We start from the raw sequence: 24606 nt of genomic DNA on the forward strand, positions 1-24606 counted from the left end.
ATATGGGACAAATATATACTGACATTGAGATAAACAGATAGTGCTTGTAAGAACCATCTATGATTAGTCAAAATTCAACCAGCTGTCGTGTTGTGGTTTTTGCTGTTGAAGGATATCTATGTATATTTTAGTTATTCATTTTAGCACTTGATTTAAAGTTTTTGTTGGGGTTCGTATTGCTCAATCTATGTCAAGTTTGTTATTGTAATGTTGTTGTTGTTGTTTATATTGCTGATTGTCTTTTTTTTCGTTTTTTATATTTTTGGTGTTTGTTAGTATTCGAATGATGATTTTCGTTTTCGCCTTTGGTATCTTAATTTTTTAGCCTTTTCACATTTCTGCCAGTGTTAAAACTCGGTCAACGTCATTGGCAATTACCAATTAGAATGTGTGCTCGACCTTTTCATAAGTGATACTTCCTGTGAATGAAATAAGATATTGGTTAAATGAAAAAACACGACAAATAATTTACACAAAAAATACAACACAAGGCATATAAAGGACAAAAACTTAAGACTAACTATCAAAGACCTGCAGTCAACTTCTATTTCTATAGTGGACAAAAAACATTTAGATATGAAAAGGTTCCTAACTTGGGATAAACATATCAAAAGTGGTATGTTCATCAACAACGTGTCACAGATATATATATATCAGTATTTTACACATGTTCAACCACTCAAACTGGTCTTTAAATGCTAGTGATAACTGTAGATAAACTATTTTGACCACTTGGAGACCACATCGTAAAGGTAAATGTAAGTTTTGTTAAACTTATCAATTAATGTATTTTACATTTATCCGAAAAGTTACTGCGATTGGCTGTGATTCATAACAATACAGGAACAAGTCTGCTTTTAAGGGTACAATTAATATTAATACCTACAACCTGTCAATGAACTCTATTGCTAAAACGTACATAATCACTTCATTATTTTATTTTGAACTTTCAGCAAAGCCTTTTATATTTATTGTAGCTCTTTTTTAATATTTTTTACATTATTACAAAGCTTTCTTTTTTGTCCAGGTGTTTTCTGTTTTGATCCATTCAAATATGACTTAAATAAACTATTCCTTCAAATCATGGTCAATGCATACTTTCTAAAGATAAACAACTATTTATAATCAATACTAATCTGTATTGAAACAGTGTTTCATGTTATGATTTTAAGCATATTAGTTTGCAGATAATATGGCGCAAATCTTTGACCCATTAGTTGTGTCAAAAATAAAAGTTTGCTACATTTTTCAATACAAATGGAATAATCTTAATCATGAACTAAATTCAGAAATTATTGTGTGTATTTATTATGGCGATTTAGACATTTACAACTAAAATTGGATTTAAATCTTGCAATGTTAAGAAAAATTCTGTTCATGTATATGAAAAAATTCAAAATGCAAGTTTAAATTACAGTGACTTGACTGTTAGTGTTGCTCTCCACCTATTGCAACTCATTCAAAATTTTGACAGCAATTCAAAATAAACAGTTCCCCTTCAGCATGGAAATGAATATAATATAACTATACAAACTGATAAACTAATTTTGTCACAACATCATTAAAGTGGAGTTATATCTTATAGGATTGTAAGTATGTTTTATTTTATCACCTTGCACTTTCATGACTTGGCTGTGGTTTTCTACACTAGTTGGTTCAAATTTCTGACCAGTTGAACAATTTGATTTTATAAAACAAATTGCAATTTGGTCAAAATTTTGAATGAGTTGTAATTGGTGGAGAGCAACACTGACAGTCAAGTCACTGTAATGCGATTATAACCCAGTTTCAGTTTTCCTAGAATTAAAACATTGTATTTTTGACAAGTTTCAGACTTTTGTAGATTAAAAGTTTAAAAAGAAGCAAAATCTATTGGATCTTAGCTAAACAATACCATTTAAGGTCAATATTACTATAGGAAGTTTCAAATTTAGTTTGGTTTAATTATCATTTAGTACATCTTGTGAATTTAGTCAAAATGCCATTTAGCATGTCAATTTTTTTATTTTTTTTTTATTTTGCTGAGTTTCTTATTCAATCTGCTATGGCTTTACTACAATATATCATTCATCATATTATAGCATGGGTGTCCAACTGCTAATTGTATTTTGTTTGGTTCATTTTGTTTTGTGTTTTGTCTTTAAATTTTCAACAATGCTTTGAACCTAGACTTTGGTTGACCCTTATGATATCGCCTTATTTATTTGTATACCACACAATAGCTATGGCTGCCATGAAAATATACACAGGAAGCAAGATTGAAGACTGTTACCTCATATTTTGGTTTAAACTTAGATGTAACAGCAACTCAATTTTTAATTGCATGTTGAAGATTATTTTCTGTAACTATGCACATTTGCTGTTGTCAAGGACAAAAGCAATATCAGCAATGTAGCAAAACAGTCACAAGTATTGAGACAAATGTCAACAAGAACACATGTTACAAAGTATATTTTATTGGTAACAATTTTGTGAACAAATATGAATGTTCAAATCATAAAACACTGACTTACTTATTCTCTGATAAATATTTATGCTTTAACCCCACTATAACATTGTATATGAGAAACTATAATAAACATATTTGTTTTATTAATTGTTTTTTAATTCTTAATAAAAAAATTAAAAGCTTAATTTAAAAATATGCACTGATCTTATTTTATAGCATGACCAAAACCAATTTCAGTGTTCATTTCTTATAATAAACTATCAGGTTACATCAATAGATTTGAGCGTTAACATCAGTAGTCCACATATTACCGGGTACACATGTTATTGAAACAAATAAAGAATTTCAGATGGAAAAGCATATATATCAAAAAGCTGCATTCATGTCATTAAAATACAGTTTTAAATTAACCAGCTCAGAAACAATTATAACAAAATAATATTTCCTTTGTATATTCACTTGGTACTGTATGTGTAACAGATGTTGTGACATTGCAAACATCATATATTTGTATTCAAACATTAATTTCTTAATTTGTATTGAAGTTTAAAACAGTTACAGTAATTATTCTTGTAAATTTTTCAAAATAAAGAGTTCTTATACTTTAACATCCAGTACTTTCTGTTCATTTATGTTAAAATATTAAAAACACAAAGGGAATAATTGTTTGAAGACAAAGACATTTTTTTTTAATTCTTTGCACAATAAATGTACAGAAAAGTAACAGAGAAAAATTAAATTGTCAAAAAAGTAGACATTTCATTGAGGAATAAATACCAAAAAAAGATCTTTGATACAATTTTCGTAATTCAATAAATTATAGACCATACATAATATCACTTTTCAAAACTAACAACATGTCAATCAAACGTCTAGCAAATCAAACAAGTCTTTAAAATACATGTTTATAAAACCATCTTCATTGATTTGCACTCTGTATATGAAAAATTGTCAAAAGTGCAAATATATTTTCATAGAAATTCACACATGAAATCACTAATTAATACTTTGATAAAAATAAGTGGTATATTTAACAGTCTTGAAGATTATATATTTTTTTAAACATTCTTTATTCTTTAAGATTTTTTTTCTTTTTTAAGGCTTTATGCAATCAAATGATGAGACACACATAAAAATACAAACAGTGACAAATAAATTTAATTCAAAGGACTTAAATCATTTATGTCAAATGAATAAAATTTACATCATTAACATATATCCACACATATATTAACTTGTTTTCAGCACTACAAACATGAAAGACTTCATATGACAAGACATACCTCATACACTTTTACATACAACCCCATCCCATACAATGAAAATAAGCATTTATACTCCATTATGCAGATTTACACAAGATATATACAAAATCATTACTTAAATATGAGATTAAACTGAATGCCTGGTGTAATATGATAACATTTGTCACAAGAATTAACATGTATTACAGATATAGAACAGAAGTTTAAATTGGATTTTTAAAACTAATTAAAAATAATTCAGGCAATAAAAAAATTACATCGGATTCAACTGATTAAAATATTTTCAACAATTCTTTATGAAAATTTTAAATTCTATTGCTACTATAAAGACATGGCATTTCTATGATTCTAAGATACATTTTTTTTCTATAATTTAATCATTTACTTCCTTGTCAGAAAAATAATCTAATGAAATTATCTCCCTTTAATTGTGAATTGAGAATTTTTCTTAATTTCTTGATTTTAAAGGGAGTATCAACTCAAAACATTAAAGTTTACCTATATACTTATTAGGTTTTTTTATCACAATTTTCTTCAGTGAAAATATTACTCCCAAGTAATTAAACATGAAAAAGGAATACTTATGAAACATACTTATCACAGCCTTATGACATGTTTACATTTTATGCAAAATTTTGTTAGCAAATAAAAGATGAAATAAGGTCTCTTTACAATAATCATTTTAAATTTATGTAGTCCTATTACAATTATAAAATTTCCCTGAAAATGTTGTTATACACAATGAATAAATGATTTCTAATTATATCTGTGAACTATCCGTACACTTCAACTACTTCTTCAGGCTTCTTAACAATGATAGCTTCAGCTTTACCTCTCACAAAGTCTTCAGTAATTATCACAGATTTTAAATCTGGGAGGTGGTACATAATATCTAAAAATAGTGACTCCTGAAACATAAGAATTATATGATTAGATATCAGTACAAATTTTTCTTGTATGCAAATTTGTCTACCATTACCTACGCAACACAACAAGATTTCCTAAAATATACTTCACGATTGAAACATTTGACATCATAATTGAAAAGAAATTATTGTGTGATATCAGTAAGTTAGTTGAAAACATATCTCAGGTCATTCAGAGACAATTCAGCTGATCATGAATTCTCAAATACAACTATTGTTTCAGAGCACACCTACTTCAATCTATGATTTTTAGTGTTGATGTTGCTCAGTTCTGGAACTTTTTAAATTTTTTTTTGCTTGTCTTTTTACTAAATTAGCCATGGTCTTTATTAAATTAAAATTTTTTAATCACACTTCTTTTACTTTCAAAATGTTTTTAGTGTATTCTGATAAAATTTTGTTTGTTTCTCCTCTATCAAATAAAATAACTCACCATAATAGCTCTCAGTCCTCTTGCTCCTACTTTCTTATCAAAAGCTTTCTCTGCTATTGCCTTTAAGCCACCAGGTTCTATTTCAAGATCACACTGAAAAAATTAAGTCAGATTTTTATTAAATGATTATACTTTGACCTATAATGGTTTACTTTGACCTATAATGGTTTACTTTGACCTATAATGGTTAACTTTTACAAATTGTATCTAGGATGGAGAGCTGTCTCATTGACACTCATACCACATCTTCTTATATCTATACAATTTTCTAAAACAAATCAAAAAATTTAGCAAAGTTAGGTTCTAATAAATGGTTGTGTATAAGTTTTTTACGAAAAGAAATACCTTAAAGTTTACATTTCCTGATCTATTTCCTTAACATTAAGTTGTTTAAGTCAGAAGAATTTTTCCTATATGCCTTTTTGAACAAAATTTACAATGCAAAAATATGTAAAAGTTAATAAAACAGACATACAGCCCAACAATCAACTAAAGATATCTTTACAAAATGTATCTTAAAACAAAAAAAAGGTACTGTTGCTAGTCATATCCAACTTTGTAAAAAATTTTCCCCGATGAATTAACAATGACCAATATTTTATGTCAGAATTTTTATCTACATGCAAGTCAAAATATATTGCAGGGATTAGTTTCGAGGTAACTAGTTTTTTTTTTTTTTTATATGGTTTACTTACATCATCTAATGCAAACATCTGTTTATACTGTGATACGATAGAACTCTTGGGTTCCGTTAATATTCTTATTAAATCATCTACACTAAGATCTTGGACCGTCGCAATGATTGCTACACGTCCCACAAATTCTGGTAAGAATCCATAGTCTATAATATCTTTTTCCTCAAGTTTTTCACGTAAACTATTTCTCTCCTGAAATTCTACTTCTGCTTTGCTAAGAACTGCTTTATTTTTCTGTGCTTGTAATTCTGTTTCACTTTGAACTTTTGCAGCACCAAGACCAAAGCTAGTCTGAAATGTAAAATTACAACATGACCAAAGATTATTTGAAATTTACAAATATTTTAGTAACATCACAATAAACTTGAATAAAAATTCCAAACTTTTACTTCACAACTGAAAATCTCCATTTTAGTTTAATGTGTGTAAATTTACAATTGATTGCAACCTTCTTGTAACTAACTGCAGATAAGCTTTAAAGTTTTAATAATTCTCAAAATAACCTTTTTATTTAAATGTCTAATTAACCATATGTAAAAAAGTTTGCTGTATTACATTAATCATAATATTATTGAAATTAACTGATGTTTTAATCATTTGTAAAGAATGAAGAGTAAAGAAAAGGGAGATAACAAATTAAAGAACAATAATCTGTTCAGACTATATCTCTAATTATCTCATAAGATTTAACCTTTAAGAATCATCATATATTGTTCTGCATTGAGTTAAATTTTCATTTACATTAAGACTAGAATTGACAACGATTAAGAATTGACTATCATGACTTACATCTTTAGTAACTCGTCTGCGAACAATATCTTCTATTCCAGTAAATGCTCCAGATAATATAAACAATATGTTGGTAGTATCTATTTGCACAGTTTCTTTGTCTTTTAACCTTTTATTGGATCCTCTATCTTGTGGAATATTAACAACACTACCCTCTAATATTTTAAGGAGACTCTGTTGTACGCCTTCACCTCCAACGTCTCGTACATTTAAACCTGCTGTCTTCCTTAGCTTATCAACTTCATCCAAATACACAATACCTAAAAGAAAAATTTGACCCTTTAGTGTATATACAGTTCTGCTCAATTTCAGGTCTTCATTATAGAAGTCAGCTAATATAAGTCTTTCTTTTATTTGTGCATCCTGTTTTGTTTGCCATGTCTTTTTGATATTTACTGCACATACTTTTATCAAAAGAAGCATATAACCTAGTGCAATTCCATTATCTCACCATCAAGGCATTAACATATCAGTTCGAAAGAATGTGTATGTACTCTAAAGTTCAGACAACAGTTTTATTTGCACTCACTTTCAATTTTGTCATACTGTGTTTTGGTATTGTAACAATAAGGTGATATTCCTTCAAATTTTAAAAAGTTACAACCATATTAGAAGAAATTGAACCTAGGACTATACTTTTATCTTTCTGTTAGGTCACAGTTCAATCCCCTGTGGTACACAGTTTACAAAATACGGATTTTTTGTGTTATTAAAATTTACTGTTACAAAATGATAGAAATTATTATAAATTAGGGAATGTATCTCCCTCATGCAAAGCTCTGATTCCTTTCAGGGATTTGGCTATACTTTTTGGACCTTTTGGATTATAGCTCTTCACCTTTTATATAAGCTTTGGATTTCAAATATTTTGGCCACGAGCATCACTGAAGAGACATGTATTGTCGAAATGCGCATCTGGTGCAAGAAAATTAGTACCGTTAATTTTATTACAAGTTCAAAAGGTAAAACATGAAGTACTAGCTCTGATTTAAAGATACTTATAAACTATAATTGTTTAAAATCCCACATGGTTTATCTGTTCCTCGCTATATAAACGTCTTTGTCACATTTTCCTCCAATATCATTCAATGTCTACTTAACAAAGGGAGACAACACTTACCAGTTTGACATTTTTGTACATCTTGTCCAGCATTATGATACAACAACTCTATCACAGATTCTACATCCTCACCGACATACCCAGCTGATGTCAGATTTGTACAGTCCCATTTAGCAAATGGGAGATTTAAACATTTAGCTAGGGTTTCTACTTGAAGTGTTTTACCTGAAACAACAAAAATGTTACATCAATTTAAAGCTTGCTATTGTAGTATTTCAATACTCATATCTTATCAGTCCTTGAGAGCATATTTGTGCCTGTATTATCTCTGTATGGTCGGTCTATCATGCAAATAACACTTACGATGCAATTGTCAATTAAGAATCAACATTTACAAATTTGTTGAAATGCAGGTACAGCCTTATTTAACTAAAATTTAATACCACTATGGAAATACCCCATAAAGTAAAAAAGTGTTTGCTTTATATGTCTGGCAGAGCTTTCTGCAAGTGCCAAACTTGTTATTAATTTACTGCAGAAATTCTGAGATATGAAAATTAGGCAATTTTTTTTATTTTTAATTCCAGCAAGTCCAATATAAAAAGAAACAAAATCTTGATATTAGTAAATGCAACTTAATTTTGATTGTAAATAAATAATTGTATTTAACAAACCTGTTCCTGTTGGACCTATCAGGAACATATTACTCTTTCTGATGAAGGTTTCTACTTCCTTGTTTGTTTCTATGATATCTATCTTAGGGTATGGTTGTTGCTGCTGTGGAGTGGTTCCCAAACCAAGTGGACTTGTCTGAAGAGCTTCTGCATGAAATAAAAATTCTTATAGGAATTTGATAATGACATATGATAAAAATAAGCTGTTTGTATACAAAAAAGTAAAGTAACAAAAATACCAAACCCCTAGGAAAATTCAAATCAAAAGCTCAAACACATCAATGAATGGAAAACAACTGTCACTTGCGTGACTTGGTACAGACATTTTCTTATTTACAAAACGGTGGATTAAACCTGGTTTTATAGCTTGCTAAACCTCTCACTTGTATAAGAACATTATTACAATACTGTCCAGCAAGGGACTCATTTCCAGAAAAAATACTTCCTTATGTCAGTGTGTGTCTATGTTAGCTCATTACAAATCAGCCAATCATTTCTTTAGTTTGATTAATTCAAAAGAGCCACTGATAATTTTGTAATTCATCAAGTTTTGGTTACTTGAAATTTCTACATACAAAATTATTAACATAACCTGATTTTTTACATGTCTTAACTACTTCCGTGTTAGAAATTGTTAATTTTAAGACATTTTCTGTGAACAAAGCTCCCAGAAATTTGCAAATTAACACATAATCACAATTGCAAGGCTCCTCAAAATATGGTGTTGGAATGACATATAAATGTGGCTGTCAGTTTTCCTAACACATCATATACATGTACCCAAACAAGAATGTGTCTATAGTACACAAATGCCCCCCTCACAGCATCAATTTCTATATTCAGTGGACCATGAAATTGGGCCAAATTTCCAATTTGGCATTAAATTTTGAATGATCATATCATAGGGAACATTTATACTAAGTTTCCAGTTGTTTGGACGTCAACTTTGTCAAAAACTACCTTAAACAAAAACCCTTAACCTTCAGCGGGACAGACAAATAAACGGACAGATGGATAGATGGACAGACAAGCAAACAGACGCATAGACCAAAAACATAATGCCCCTAAGTGGGGAATAAGAATCAGTTGTTCATATAAATGTAATTTGTGAATAAAAGGTGGATATAATATCCAATACTTGTGAAGCAATGACAAAAACATTTAATTCATAGCTTATAATTATGACATGATCAGCTTCAGTGAATGTCCATTTGAAATGTTATTTAAAAGTTCTAATATATCAGAAACATTGTCAACAACTGCAAAGAAGAATACATAGTGTATTGTAGAACAATTTGCATGATGATTGAGAAAGTTATAACAATTTGCATGATGTGAAAGAAGAGAGAAAGATAGAAAAGTGACCAGTAATAAGGAGAAATGTTCATACTTTTACCCTCATATCTGTTGATGAGCTTAGAGGAAGTGGTTGTTGTCCCTGGTACCAGAATCAAGGAGTCTGTATGAGAAGACATCAGAAAGAAGGTAAAGATGATATCATAATCAGAAAAGACAAAAAGTGTGAAGAAAAATGAAAAAGAAAGAAGAAGAAAAGAGGATGGAACATTTTAAATGGTTTCGAGAAAGTTGAATAATGAGTCATTATTGTAAAGAAATTGTGAACACTGAAAATGTAAACTATTTCTCTATTACTTTATGGTCCAAATTTGTTACATGATAAAACATAGCATAAATTTTCAGTTGTATGAGGATTATATTTTTAATCAGACATTATAAATAAGTCTCAATTGCTTCAATAAAACTAATCTGTCAGGTTTGACTTAATTATAATGACTTCCTCCTCATTCAATAACTTTTCAAGTAGGACTTAATGTATCTTTTTAGGTAATGAATGGTCATGTATATATTTGTCCATTATATTAATGTACATTTTGTTTACATTTTCTGTAAAATCTGCCATATTTTCACAAATATTTCGATTTTTGTTTTACAGGGGTGAACAAGATATAAATCTAGGCAACACAAATAAGGATTGGTGGATATTAAAGAAGAAATTTCTGAAACAATTCCCTAGAAAAACTAACAATACATTGTAGTAACATAAGTATACAGTAGAGAAAGTGGAAAATACATGCATCTTCATAAACACAATAAGACTACTTCATTTTCTTTAAGTAAAATGAAGTTTGTGGTGTGTAAGTGTGACAGATTAGTTTTAAGAATGACAAATGAAAGTAAATAATAAACCTAGATAATGATAGATAGCCATAACAGAAGTAGAAGTCGTACTCAGTTTTTGTGCAAGTAATTTTTTCTCACGTTTAGATAACTTTTCAGAATTTCCTCTCCCTAGAAATAGAAGAAATGAGCATGATATAGAAAAAAGACAAATGAATAATGATAATAAAAAGGCTAAGAAAATATGATGAAAAAGAAAATGATATAATGTATGGTTATGGTAGAAGCCACAGAAGCAAAGACAAAAAAAGATAGAATACATCATTTCAAATTTATTATTACTCAATGACAGAACGAAAAGAAACCTCTCCAATGAATTGGGGTATTTTTAAATATTTCAGAGCTTATTGCCTAATATTTTACAACCATAGCAGTACAATATGACATGAAGAATGTAGAAAAGACAGACGAAAGAAACCAGAGGGACATTCAAACTCATAGATTGAAAATAAACTGACAATATCATGGCTAAAAAAGAAAATGACAAACAGACAAATAATAGTACACAAGACACAACATAGAAAACCAAAGACTAAGCAACACAAACCCCACCAAAAACTGGGGTTGATCTCAGGTGCCCCGGAAGGGTAAGCAGAAACTGCTCCACATGTGGCACCCGTCATGTTGCTCATGTCATTACAAACCCGGTAATTAGTCTAATTCAGTAGGTCACATTCGAGGTGAAAAGGGAAGTGGATTGTAGTTACGACATAAGGAACATATCACATATCATCCAGCAGGGAGGAGTTTAAATCAAACCCTTGTTACAAATGCAAGGAAGGGTTTCAAATTTATTTATGACAACATCAATGATATCTATGATCTGATTTGCTGCCAATTCTCTTTATGACTTTAGAACATTCAACTTCTTTTTATACAAATAATAATATTTTGACAAACATTTCCAACACAAAACTGGTAACAATTGATTTCCGCACACAACTTATCTTAAAAGTAAAATTCTACATAGAAAGCTTTGTTGCCACTGATGGAATATACCCCCATGCATTTTTTTTAACTAAGGAAAAAAGATGATGATGGGAAGTAATTCATATAAGTATAAATAAGTTATAAAACCTGATAGTTATGTTTTTGTTAATATATACTACAGGTATTTGATCAACAGCCAAACATTAACAACAAATAATTTACCTTGATATTGAGTCTGGAAAGGGACCACCTTTCCTGAATTTCCTAGGAATGCTGAAATAAAAAAATATCAATCATGTTATAACCATAATAGTGCACTGTGAAAATGACATTTTATTCCTCATACATGTAAATCAGCATTTATCTTTACTTATCTGCTTCTAAAAGTACATTGTTTTGAATTCCCAATGAATATGTTACGTTAATTTTTTTATTCGCTGAAGCTTATAAATTTTTATTTAAAATTTAATTATGCAAGTCAGTTTCAAAATCCTGTCAAGAAAACTACATATCAAAATCCTTTAAGTCAAATATCACCTAAAATACAAACAAAACTATTTTCTTTTGACACATAAGCAAACTTGTGTACAATACCTCTGAACTGCAATTCAAAATCCTTCATTTTGACATCTGTTTCCACCTGTGCAGTTTTCTGTTGTTGTTCACTCATTATCTTCTGAATCTTTCTGGCATGTTGGTAAACTTGTGTAGCTAGATATTTCTTACATTTCTGTTGTCCTATTACATGCTGGTCCAAAAACTTGTGAATCTGATAAAACAAACATGTTTCAGTCATTGCAACCAATGTTTTACTGAGTACTGTAAATTCAGAAATTATTACAATATTTTTATTATTGCGAAAAATGCGACAGGGTTATAATCACAATAATTTTAACTCCCAACTTGACATTTTGTATATGAATTAAACAGATTTTTTTTCACTATCGCATACATTTAAATTGTATTTATGTATAAAATGACAAAATCTCAATAATCATGATAATAAATGTACATGTACACAATAATTTCTGAATTTACAGTATTGTACTATTACAAATGTATTGGCTCTAACAGTACATTTTTAATTGGTTGTCCTTTTTTATATAAGCATGTTTAAATTGGATTTTTATCTATTCTATAAAAATTGGAATAATAAGACAAGATTTTCTCACTGTTTGAACACTTTCAGGAAATGCAGTTTTCCTACCTTGGTTAACAATAGCCATGAGTTCTTACCATACTAATTAGCCATCTATCAATGCACTGTAATATTAATACATGTAACAAGAATACAAATTATACCCCAGGCAAACCAATATTTTATCTTTAAGAATGATGATTTATAAGTATCTTACATCTTCAGGCTTGTAGTTGACGGTGATTTCTGGTTTAGGTGGTTTTGGTGGTTCTGGGGAACTAATTGGTTCTACTATGATGCTGGCTTTACAGTCCTCGTTCTGGCAAACCAATACCGAAAATTTCTTTTCTGCAAACAAACAAAAGTTTCCACATTAAATACATTGTTTTCAAAAGCCCATACCACTAGAAACTGCAATCCATTTATATAAACTACATTCCTGTAATCACTTTTAGAAGAGACCCAATATGTAAATAGTAAGCTATAAAATTCAGACATGTAAACAAGTAAGTTCCATAAAAGAAGTCACAATTCTTTCACTCATTTAACGGCAGAGTAACTTCAATTAAAAACCTCAATAAATATTAAAACTGGAATCACTATATATTGTTAAAAGAAAGTCAAAATTCCCTAACTTTTATATGCATCTTGTACATAATCAAAGATCTCTCAACTAAAAAAATATATCCTTTAACTTTGGCAACTAAAAAAATATCCTTTAACTTTGGCTTTTTATTGCTAATTATTTATGGAACTGTATTCACAAATTAACCAGATATGTATAATGAAAATACAGTTTAAGTGTCCTTATTTTATTTGATTATTTTTACTTTTCAAGACATTTTTGATAACAAAATATTTTTTTTTAAACCTCTGCATAAATAAACATGAAAGAGGTCATTTGTAAATTTTTAAGATTTGAATCTGAATGCAAAACTTATTCCACCATTTGCATTCTAAATTTCATGAAAATATAATTCAAACACAGGAAATTCAGTAAAAAGACCACTTTGAAATAGTTTACGATAGAATATATAAACTTACCTTTCCCAGCTAAATCATATTTATTTTCATGGCCACATTTATGACACTTGAAAGATTTTATGTCACCAGGTGGTTTGAAATTTTTTCCTCCTCCACCTCCTTCTTCTCCGCCTCCGCCATCTTTCCCAGTACACATAAATCGGTAACTGCCTGGTGCAGCACTTATTTGTTGCCATACTTTGAAAATTCTTACATCAGAAACCCTCTGCACACAAACTGTCAATAAAAACATAACACAACTGATTTGCAACATATGTCTCTTTAATAGCTATATACAATTGAAATATTGCAGTATTTTACAGTTAAAACTATGTACATTTTGGAGTCATGCCTTCAAAACAGCTCTGAATACCTCAACTGTGGTAAGTATGGAAAGAAAGATTGGTCATAGGAATCTGTTTTGGTTTTCTTGGTAGAAGCAGTCTGTGACCTTTTATAGTATTTTACTCTAATCAGTCAGAGCTCAGACATAAACAAGTCGATTTTTGTTTTTGACTTTAAGAAGTCAAAACATGTATTTATTATAAAAATGTGTTTTCAATTTTAGACTTATCTGTGTCAGAAAATGACAGACTTATTTAGGTCTATTTGTGTTGATGAAAAAAACTAATTTTACTTGGTGGCCAAAGTACACCACCTATGACAGCAAAAACCAGTCTGAGAGTTCACAAGGACTTGAGCTTAATCTATATTTAACTACCTTTTTAATTGAACATCATTACTAAACACAGATGTTTCACCTCATCAAGTGTGGTTCCAGGTGGTTGCATTGATATGTTGATTAACATTATCTCCGATTTTTTAGACTCTCATTCTTATTTTCTTCAGAAGGCAAAGCGTTGTCTTTCAATGTTGTCATTATTTGATTTAGATGCATGACCTTTTTATAAATATGCGTGGGTCTTGAAGTTAACCAATTTATATAACTTATCGACTTGCAGGACTCGATATTTGCAACTTTTTGATTCTGGTCAATTATTTCTTGCTTAACAATATTTGACTTATTAAAGTGGTATTTTGTCTTGCATTTAAGGTAGACAAATCCTAAAACTTACAAATTTAGACCTCTATGAGTCAAAAGCAGATTCAGACTTATTTATGTCTGAGCTCTGACTGCTAATAATCTTCTGTTGTTCACATTTACCAGAAAGTTTATATTTTTAATTAAACTGTTGTTAAATTTCTGTTCTTAATCTTCTTGACTCTTATGTGACACCTTAGTTTTGCCAATTTCAAATACCAATGATTCACACCATTTCCATTAGCAAAACAATTCTTTGACTATACAGTCATTGACGGTATGCTGATTTTGAGGTCCCCAAGGTGTGAATTTGTCAAACTGAATCAGTGTATGCAGAACTTAGAAGGTTGCTGTGCAGCTCTCACCTGCTGTTTTTTTTGTGTCTGTATACAGATTTCTTACATACAATATTGAATTCTAATTATATAACTATTTCAGTTTAATCATTCATCATAATTATCTTAGCTGCTGCAATTTTATATGAAGGAAAATCATCTAAATCAAGACAATTCCTCCCTTTACTCAATTTGTTTTTCTGACATAGATTTTAAGCAATTTAAAGCCACAAATGACATCCCAAATTTCAGGAAAAATTAAATGCTGAATCCAGAATTCCAAAAAAGCATTCTATCCTAGCCGGCCTGATTTCCCCAAAAACAATCTCCACAATTATGACCATAGTCCTGATACATGTCAAACAATGTCTAACTCCTGAATTCCAGCAAAAATAAAGACCCATTAATGAAAAAAGTCTATGAGTATGATGCATGACTTTTTATATTAGTTGTTATCATGGTTATCATGGTTATCGGCTTTGAACTAGATGTCAGTAACAAGTACTCTCAGATCTGTACTTAGTGTCTTTTTGTTGTTGGGATGTACTTATACCCTGTCTCTTCCACAAGTTTTTGCTATATCATATATCATATCTAGTACATTTTATATATTTCACCCGATTTCTATAGTTCATTCTTATGTGGCACTGTTACACCACTGTCCTATATTTGGGAACTGTTGGGATCCTGCTAACATGTTAAACCTGCCCCATTCTGTATGTATAGTGAATCTGTATGTGCCTGTCCAAAGTCAGCAGCCTGTAATTCAATGCTTGTCCTTTTGCTGCTGTGTTACATATTTGTTTTTCGTTCATTTTTTCAACATATAACTACCATCATTCAATTCATAAATATTTGATGTAAAGTTTCCCACCCAATCTTATATTTGACATATGAGAAACGGACCCCATTACAGCGGCACTTCTGTATAATTTAGGAACTTCGGAATATAGGAACTGAAGTGACTTCTCTTTCCAGGAATTTGAGTCTACAACCATGGGTTTTTGATTTTTGATTACTGAGCTAAACGCGTTGCAGGAGACATAAAAATACCAGGCGTCCGATCATCTGGTCTTGTTAGCACTCTCATGTGTACAATTCTTGTTAGATTAAGTGAAACTCATATCTTAAGCAATGTCTTTAACAATTTGGAAAATAAGTCGTAATCAAATATTTTTAACCAGTTATGACCCTTTGAAATATAAATTGTAATGGAAATCACATTTCATTTGCTGTGAAGCTTTTATTTCTCTTAAGATATTGAAAAGAAAAAAGAAAAAGAAAAAAGGTGCTTTTTTAGTTTATATGCCTTGTTCCTTGCCCTTTGATAGATAAAATATGACATATAATGTGCATTGAAAATAAAATTAGTATTTGAACCTAGATAGAAACTGGAATTCATAAGCATCGGACTTATTACGATCTATTACAAATTGATTTTATTTTTATCACGTCGTTTACCATGTCGCAAGAAACGATATCATGATATGGTGTTTTATTTGTTAGTTGCTATAGTCAAATGAGAAGCCATCACTTTACTAGGTTCATGATTTTAGATGAAACATGTCCACGGGTCTGCGTATCAGTCCTTTCCGCTTGCCTAAGCCGATGACGTAGACCTTTTTACGAACAAAAGTTAACTTGGAACACTATTCTGCGATTCAACTATCTTGTTTACATAAACTAAATTATCCTAAATGCAAGACCAGGCATACTGCTTCGAAAATGACTGGACGTTATCCTCATATGATTTCATATTCTCAGCCTTGTTACATTTGGATACTTCCGAGTTAAACTGCTGCTATTTTTATTTTATTTTTTTCAAAATGATGTGGATGCTTGAGCATCCGAGCATACATGCAAGCTACGCCACTGATTGCTCCAATATGTTAAAAAATCAGTTTTGATACATTTTCTAAGTAAAGTTTGAATTTATTTTTACTGAGTTTTTTACAAAGTACTAAATTTAAACCAATGTTTGTTGGTGTGATCAAAAATATGAAGTAAAGTCTTAATAGATGGAGAACATGACTTAATGTTTTTGTAAAATTTAAATGAAGCCTTTAGTCCTTTATCATATAGTTTTTTTTTAGCTGCATTACATTTTCCAGTATTAGTAAGAACTAATCCTAAGTATTTATAGAATTTCACACACTCTATTCTGTTTGCACCTATATTAAATAAATAGCTGTTAATTATTTCTGTGTCATTAGGTCTCTTGTGGAGAGGTGGAGAGTTGTCTCATTGGAAATCATACCACATCTTCTTTTTCAAATTTGTAACCCTCACCAAAGTCATTTTGCCAGTGCTAGTCATTGGCTAAGAAACCATTTTCAAACTGAAGAAAGTTTTTCTGATCAATTTCATCACTATTTTTTTTTTAAATAAAATAAAATATTAATGACCCCACACCTAGAATAATGTCATCTATATCCAAATTCTTGAATGGAAAGATTATAGTAGGATTCAAGCGTATTGGTGTGACTGTCTCAAGAATGTCCAGACTGATTACATATATGGATTATGTTACATGTACATGTAGTAAAATTAAAAATGATGGTTTAGTTAAGGTGCTGTCATAATTGACCTTTACTAGATATCTACACTTCCGTCAAAAACATTTCAGTTGTGTATATTTGTGTGCTTTAAATAGAATATTTCCTAGAAATGCTGAAATTATAGTTGAAAATTTTTTTTCATCATCATAAGCATGTTGTCAAATTTATACATTACATTCACTTTTCATCATTGACATCTGCCTCACAGTTTAGAAAATACTTACCAATGTTTCTTCTGAAGGTAGAAGCAACCATATGACGAACAGGGCTACTGCAAAGTCTTATTGATGCAGACATATTTGTTGATAAAAATTTCAATCTAAAAATGTTACTTTTCCTAAACTTGATCGACAACAGGTTAGTTTTCAAACGGTAGTGTTTAAAAAAAAGTCGAAGTGCTTAAGCGCTATCGCATATCACGAAATGTGTGGTTTGCAGAGAGGATATTCAACATTAAACAGTTTTATATAAGAATTCTACTAGTCTTCCATCTCAACGATTGTTGACATTTTAAGGTCAAGGTTACGGGGAGAAATCGTAGTTCACAGAAAAGTATATATAAAATAACTTTGAAAGTAAATGTTTTAATCTTGAAAATTAAAGAAATAACACTTTTATCATTTTGATATACCCCAGTTGTTTAATTGAAATTAAATCTCGTAGTTTTTTTATCCAAAATATTAATTTCGATATTCCGTGTTTGGAAATCTCCCTAAAGATGGCCGCTTCCACCAGTCAACAATTTTATTCTTGACCAGGCCAATGGCAGGCAGAGGCAGAGGTAGAGGAAGAACTGTATCCTTCAATGTAGAAGCTTTGGGAATCAACAAGGGAGAAGTACCCATAGGGCCTGTTCTTCAACCGCCACCGCTCTTCCCGGTAAATAGAATAAGAAGCAGAGATGACATCATGTCATATTGAAAAACCAAGTGATGATGAAATAGATAAATAATTTGATTGATTGAGTCCAGTAAAAATATTTCATTCTCATTCAGAATAATATATGAGGGTAGAAACACAGGCACTCGTCTCAGAAAAAAAACGTGTTATATAAAGGTATACCAGGCGGGGGGGAGGGGATATATATATATATACACCTTATCGCTAATCCCGGCTGACCCGGCCGCTTGAACTTTTGACGCATACAATAATCACTTTTTCATTATGGCGTCAGATATTTTGTTTTATGACGTCAAATTTTTACGGGAACCTGTGTGATATCCAGTAATGGCGGACAAATAGCGATAAGGTGTATTCTGAGACTGAGTGCCTGTGGGTAGAAATGCTGTTTAATGTCAGGCGTTAAACTGTCATTTTTTTGGCTACCATTACCGTTTAGCGCCATGAAGTTAGTAATTTAGTTTAGGGAAAAGAATCTGTCTATTTAATTATTTTATCGTGTTTAAGAAAGTGAACATTTTATCGTCATGCACCAGTTCTTTTTCCAGCTACCAAAATAAAAGACCTTTGCTTTAGCCGACAAAGCACCAGAGGCGGAGTTAGGGGGGCAGCGGGCACAGGCCCCCCCTTTTTGGAAAAAAATTTGGTTGCTTATATAGGGAATCACTGAAGCGTGACTGGAGCGGGCCCCTCTTAGGCAGACAGCGGGCCAGCACTTATGAAAATTTCTGGATCCACCAGTGAGCACAGTTAGGTTTAATTTAATAAATTCATTGACATCTGGTTTAAAGGGCACTAGCCAATGCTAGCTGTCAAATTCATGGTCACCGATTTGACTCAAATTCTAATATTCGATTTATAACAATGTTAAACATTTATCCAAACTATCAAAAGTCTAAAATAAACAGTTTACAGAGCATGGGGTAGATAATATGTAGGTTCATTTCGTGTGTATTTTAGTACAGACGCCATCTAATTAACTATTGATTTGGCCTCAGATGACCATATAAGCAATGTAAACATAAATAAAGATATGAATAGATTAAACCAACATGTGCAATTGGATTTTTATAGGTCTTTTATTTTATAGATTAAAAATATATGTTTCTCATTGTTTTAACCGTCATGACCGTATAAGAATGATTTTATGTGGATCGATACTGAGTTTCACTTTCATTGTTGATTCTTTTTCTTCAACAACCAGTACACTTACAATATTAATGCATGCGTTGTCAATCTCTAGCTAGGGGGTTAAATTGAAGTTCACAAAAATACGGATTTAATGAGGTCGACTTGCAAGTGAATAATTAATTATCAATGTTTCTTAGCTTAATTTGACAAAATTGAACCATTTTGGCTGCTAAAAGCGAATTATTATTTCACTTTCATAATTGATTGAACAAAAAAATTCTTACTTTAGATTTTTTATATATCTGGTAGCTAGTGCCTCTTTAAAAGTTCTTATTAATCAAATATTTGTAATTTGTCTTCCAGTGTGTTCATTTAAAGTTATTATAAACGACTGTTAACGTCATAATACAACTACATTTCTTACGCCTATACATTCGCAGACCATTATGCTTAAGCGTATGGAGGAATCACAGTTAAGCGTATACCATGGCACTTCAGCGTGACCATTGAACTTAAGAGACCCCATTGCACTTTAGAGTCCTACATTGTATAAATATACTGGAGATTTGTATCAACATTTTCTGTTCACTTTAATGATAAAGCTACATATTTTCCTAGTTTTTAAGACCACTGTCATTTAATATGGTATAACATTATCACCATGATCCAAATGTCATTTGGTTTCTAGCCGAAATTGAGTATAGTTGTATACATAGATTTTGAAATTGTACCACAAGGTTCAATACCACAAAAGGAAGGTTTTGATTGATTTTGGTGGATATTGTTCTGACTGGTATGGATTATAAGGGGAAATAAACTGTCACTTAAATTCTTGTTTCGTGAAAATAACTAGTGTAAGTGTATGGAACTCTATGAAATTGTACCAAAAGGTTCCATACCTCAAAAATAAGGTTGGGATAGATTTATTAAGTAACTTGTAATGGCCAAATCCCTTTTAGAAATAAGGGGTAATCACAAAAAAACAAGGATTTTATGTTTTCAGGAACAATAACTTGAGGTAAAAAAAAATGTATTTATGCATGTACATGTATTACCATGATTTTTTGAAAAAGGGCCAAAAACATTACTTTTCTACTCATGTGTATACATTATTTCTTGACTTATTTCAATGGGGTCTAATTCAAAGTCTTGAATTCATGAGGTTCTCTTATATATGATGAATCTAACTGTGTATTTAGATTTTAGAAATTATATCCCTTTTAAAAAGTTGTCTATTTTATGGTCTAAAGTGTTCAAATTTAACTTATTTGATTTCATAAAAAACTGAATATTTAGGTTTCTTTGATGCTGTATCAAACCATGTATTGCCATTTCATTTATTTTGGTCCCATTATTAAATTGATCCACATTGAGATCAAAATCTTAGCCCTGATCAGAGTACCAATCACTTGACTTTATATTTTATCTCCAATATCATGTCCAAAGCAAACATAAATACCATTCTTGTTGTGGATTATCTGGATAAAGAAGGAAGTAAAATGTGGGTAGGTGGTGTGTTGTGACCACTAAGTTACAAGCATACTCTTAAAACGCCATGAAATATAGTATATGCAGGAGTTGATTTTTTCTCTGTATTTTAGCCACAAGAATTCAAACCAGTACCACTGAAACAAAGTGAAGATTATGAATATATTTGTGCCTTGAAGAAAGAGTTCATAGGTTTTATGAAAAAGTCCCCATACTACATACAATCCAAAGAGAAAAGGAAAGATATTGATAGATATTCAGATAAATATCAATCAGGACAAGACACATTGGGACAATGGAATCCAGGTAAAGATTTTGATGAATGATATACATGTAACATGCTATAGCATATATTATACAGAATAAGAAACATAAGAACAACAAAATCTAGAATGGTAGAATCCAGTTAAAATTTGCATTATCAGAGCATTAAACTTTAACTTCTCTAGTACTCTGCAATCTTTAAAATAATCACTTTCAAACAAGTAAACCCAACAGAACTGATGAACCCATATACATATATGCTCTATGTATAAAATGGATATGTATACGTATCACTGTGATCTTAGTTTAAACCTTTAGAAATATCCTTTGAATGTATATATTTTTATTTGAATTTGCAGATTGGAGAATGTTTCCAGATGAATTGAAGCCTGCAGAGAAGAAAGTTCGTAAATTTGGTGGCAGTAAACCTATAAAACCAAATATTCCAGCCTCTAAAAAGTCAAAGACATCAGAAAAAGAAATAACAAAAACTTTGGAGGTATGAACATCAGAATCATATTGTGTTGATGTAAAAACTTATTATTCCATTTCCTATTCCAAAATCAAGTTCAGCACAAGTTATTTTCTCTCTGTGGGCTGTTTGGTTTTACCCTGTTCCATTGTGTTGTTGGGTCGGTTTCTTAATGAAGTACCGGTATTACCAACATTTCCTTTTGTTATACATACGTACATGTAGATATGTATTAGAAATTAGAATATTTCCATGGCAGGCAGACACAGTTAAATACAATTCTTATTGAATGAATGGAAACACCTACCGTAACCAGTTGTGATGAAATCATGACGGAGCCACAGGCTACATTACTAGAAGACGTATAACTCTTACAATCTTGTTTGAGGTTCAGTTTCTTGAGATAAAAAATCCAGTTTCATCTTTGTATGATTTTTTTCTTGTATTTTACTTAGCAAAGAACATTCTGCATGAGAATTGGAAGGTAATTAGGTTAGCTTTGTGCAAAAACTTCTATTGTTTAATGTTCTTAAAGTATTTACAATGTGAAGCTTCAAACTCAAAACAAATGATAAGGCTGATCTTTTAGTATCCACTGTCCATACTGAATGATAATGTCTGATAAAAAATTCAATATGACAATCTGATGGTAATAGTAAATGCTGAGTGAATATACTATTTCATATCGGTATGGTTGATAAATTATTAATCCAAACATTTTAAAGCCATGGATGTATAAATATGTAGAAAACATTAGAAGCTTTATGACCAAAAGGGACCAAGCTTTACCACATTTTGTATTAAGTCTGCATGAAGGAGTCAGAACCTCGTTTTCTTAATAATATCCTAATTACACCACAGGGCTGAATAATAGGATTCCTGGCGACATGATTTATAAAATATTATTGTATTATTCCCAGTTGATTAAATGGCAAATATCTTATGTTGACAGAAACTGGAGAAAAAAGAAGCTGCCATGACAGATAAAGAAGGAGAGGAAGAAGAGGAAGAGGAAGGAGCAAACCCAGAAAAGAAAACAGAGGAGGATCTAGACCTTGATATTGATGAGGAAATAGATGAAGAAGAGGTATTGACAGCTTATAAGAGGGGAAGACATTTGTCATAGTAATATACATGCATATTGGAGGGGCAGTAAATTTTCACAGCTCTATCTTATTTTAACATCATGGGGATCAGTAATGATTTTATCATGAAATTTCAAAAGTGGTGATAATGATATCATATGATGTGATGGTAGATGCAGTGTCAACGACCTCAATTCTTTAAGTTTGTGATAAGTTACACAGGCAAGACATATCTGGGGGTTCTTGAGGGTACCTTACCCTCCTTAGGTCACAATGTCACATTGCAAAATTATCTCAGGCCTCTAGGTCACTTTTAAACAAACCAAAGACGTAAAACTATTCTTATCATTCAATTTTTGAATAATTTCAAATGTCACAGATTCTAATACATTTTTAAATGCAACATCAGGTCACTAGCCAAACCCATTAAGGTTGCAGGTATGATTTGACCATAATGGAGCTACATATCTCTGTGTTAATGCACTGTTACAATGTTTGTTTTTTTAAATTTAAACTCTGAAGAAATACACTAGAATTTCTCTATTTTTCATGCTTCTTTATATAGATATAAGAACATGTGATATGAGTGCCAACGAGACAACTCGCCATCCAAGTCACAATTTATAAAAAAAAAACATTATACCAGGTTAAAGTCAGTCTTCAACATAGTGTCTTGGCTCACACCGTACAGCAATCTATAAAAGGCTCTAAAATGACTAGTGTAAAACCATTCAAAAGGGAAATACAAGGGTCTAATCTATATAAAAAATATATATGTATGTTTGACTTACGACTTGAAATTCATACATTAAATTTTTCATACATCAACACATTAACGTTTTCATGCTAACTTTTTTTTATAGGAAACTGATTATATATTGACGTACTTTGACAATGGAGAAACCTATGGTGATGATGATGACGATGATGATGGTGATGGCCCAATATATTGAATCAACACTCCCCTCCAAGGATGATTGAAAGAAAAACAGTGATAAAGATGTGTTAAAAGACGAGGAAACTTCAGAAAGTTCTCAACACTTCTTTGACTGTATACAGGTCAATTTAAGTTGGAACACATTTTTGTAAAGCAACGAAATGAGGAAATCTGTAGAGCTCAATGAAAAGCTCTTATGTTACAATGGATACATTCAGATATAAATTAAAACTTTAATTGGCATAAAGACTGTTTGTGCTTTTTATTTATTTAAAAACAAGAGTGCACATGCTGAAATGTCTTGCCTTCTTTACTGACACTTGATTTTATGTTGATAGATCAAATATAAATATCACACAAAACTTATCATTATCTTCACTCAACAAGAAAAAGTGGTCAAAATCAGATAAGCCAAACAAGAAATACATGTACACCTTACAATTATTCAATAGACCAATTATAGTTGACCTATTGCTTATAGTTTGTAAAAGACAGACTTAACCAGTTAAACTAATCATTGACCAGTGAACCATGAAAATGAGGTCAAGGTCAGATGAACCATGCCAGACAGACATGTAAACCTTACAATCAATTTATGCATTAAATATAGTTAACCTATTGCTTATAGTATCTAAAAAACAAACTTAACCATGAAAACTTAACATTGACCAATGAACCATGAAAGTGAGGGCACGGTAAGATGAATCCTGCCAGACAGACATATACACCTTATAATCCTTAAACTTACTAGTAATCACTAAACCATGAAAATGAGTTCAAGGACAATGCACATATGACAGACAGACACTTCAT

General features: G+C 30.8%; 2 protein-coding genes across 6 annotated transcripts; one reads left to right on the forward strand and one right to left on the reverse strand.

The window, feature by feature from the left end:
• Positions 1-2440: 2440 nt before the first annotated feature.
• On the reverse strand, positions 2441-18155 carry LOC139519151 (ATP-dependent Clp protease ATP-binding subunit ClpX-like). Of its 5 annotated transcripts, none has more exons than XM_071310980.1 (13): positions 17741-18039; positions 13603-13818; positions 12776-12906; positions 12015-12189; positions 11643-11693; positions 10542-10601; positions 9688-9750; positions 8292-8438; positions 7678-7842; positions 6558-6817; positions 5769-6059; positions 5074-5166; positions 2441-4622 (listed from the first exon to the last, which is right to left on the reverse strand). In XM_071310980.1, exons 1-13 carry the CDS (start codon positions 17811-17813, stop codon positions 4488-4490), a joined length of 1860 nt encoding a protein of 619 aa, XP_071167081.1. In that variant the 5' UTR covers positions 17814-18039; the 3' UTR covers positions 2441-4487. The 5 variants fall into 5 exon arrangements, with proteins under 5 accessions (XP_071167081.1, XP_071167080.1, XP_071167079.1 ...); XM_071310979.1 differs by having other exon boundaries at positions 9682-9750; XM_071310978.1 differs by having other exon boundaries at positions 10500-10601.
• A 105-nt stretch (positions 18156-18260) lies between these two features.
• Positions 18261-24040, forward strand: LOC139519152 (DNA-directed RNA polymerase III subunit RPC7-like). The gene is made up of 5 exons (XM_071310982.1): positions 18261-18395; positions 21149-21341; positions 21659-21798; positions 22724-22858; positions 23720-24040. The coding sequence occupies exons 1-5, from the start codon at positions 18279-18281 to the stop codon at positions 23807-23809; spliced, it is 675 nt and encodes a 224-aa protein (XP_071167083.1). The 5' UTR covers positions 18261-18278; the 3' UTR covers positions 23810-24040.
• Positions 24041-24606: the final 566 nt, after the last annotated feature.

This window comes from Mytilus edulis, chromosome 4, assembly GCF_963676685.1.
Source record: "Mytilus edulis chromosome 4, xbMytEdul2.2, whole genome shotgun sequence".
NCBI classification, from domain to species: Eukaryota; Metazoa; Mollusca; class Bivalvia; order Mytilida; family Mytilidae; genus Mytilus; species Mytilus edulis.

Coding starts and splice junctions, on each gene's coding strand:
- LOC139519151 (XM_071310977.1), bottom strand. CDS start 17,813: ATGTCTGCATCAATAAGACTTTGCAGTAGCCCTGTTCGTCATATGGTT. Junction 12,907..13,602: donor ATATGATTTAGCTGGGAAAG/GTAAGTTTATAT, acceptor GTTTGTTTGCAG/AAAAGAAATTTTCGGTATTG. Junction 10,602..11,642: donor TTTCCAGACTCAATATCAAG/GTAAATTATTTG, acceptor TTCTATTTCTAG/GGAGAGGAAATTCTGAAAAG.
- LOC139519152 (XM_071310982.1), top strand. CDS start 18,279: ATGGCAGGCAGAGGCAGAGGTAGAGGAAGAACTGTATCCTTCAATGTA. Junction 21,342..21,658: donor ATTGGGACAATGGAATCCAG/GTAAAGATTTTG, acceptor TTGAATTTGCAG/ATTGGAGAATGTTTCCAGAT. Junction 22,859..23,719: donor AGGAAATAGATGAAGAAGAG/GTATTGACAGCT, acceptor TTTTTTTTATAG/GAAACTGATTATATATTGAC.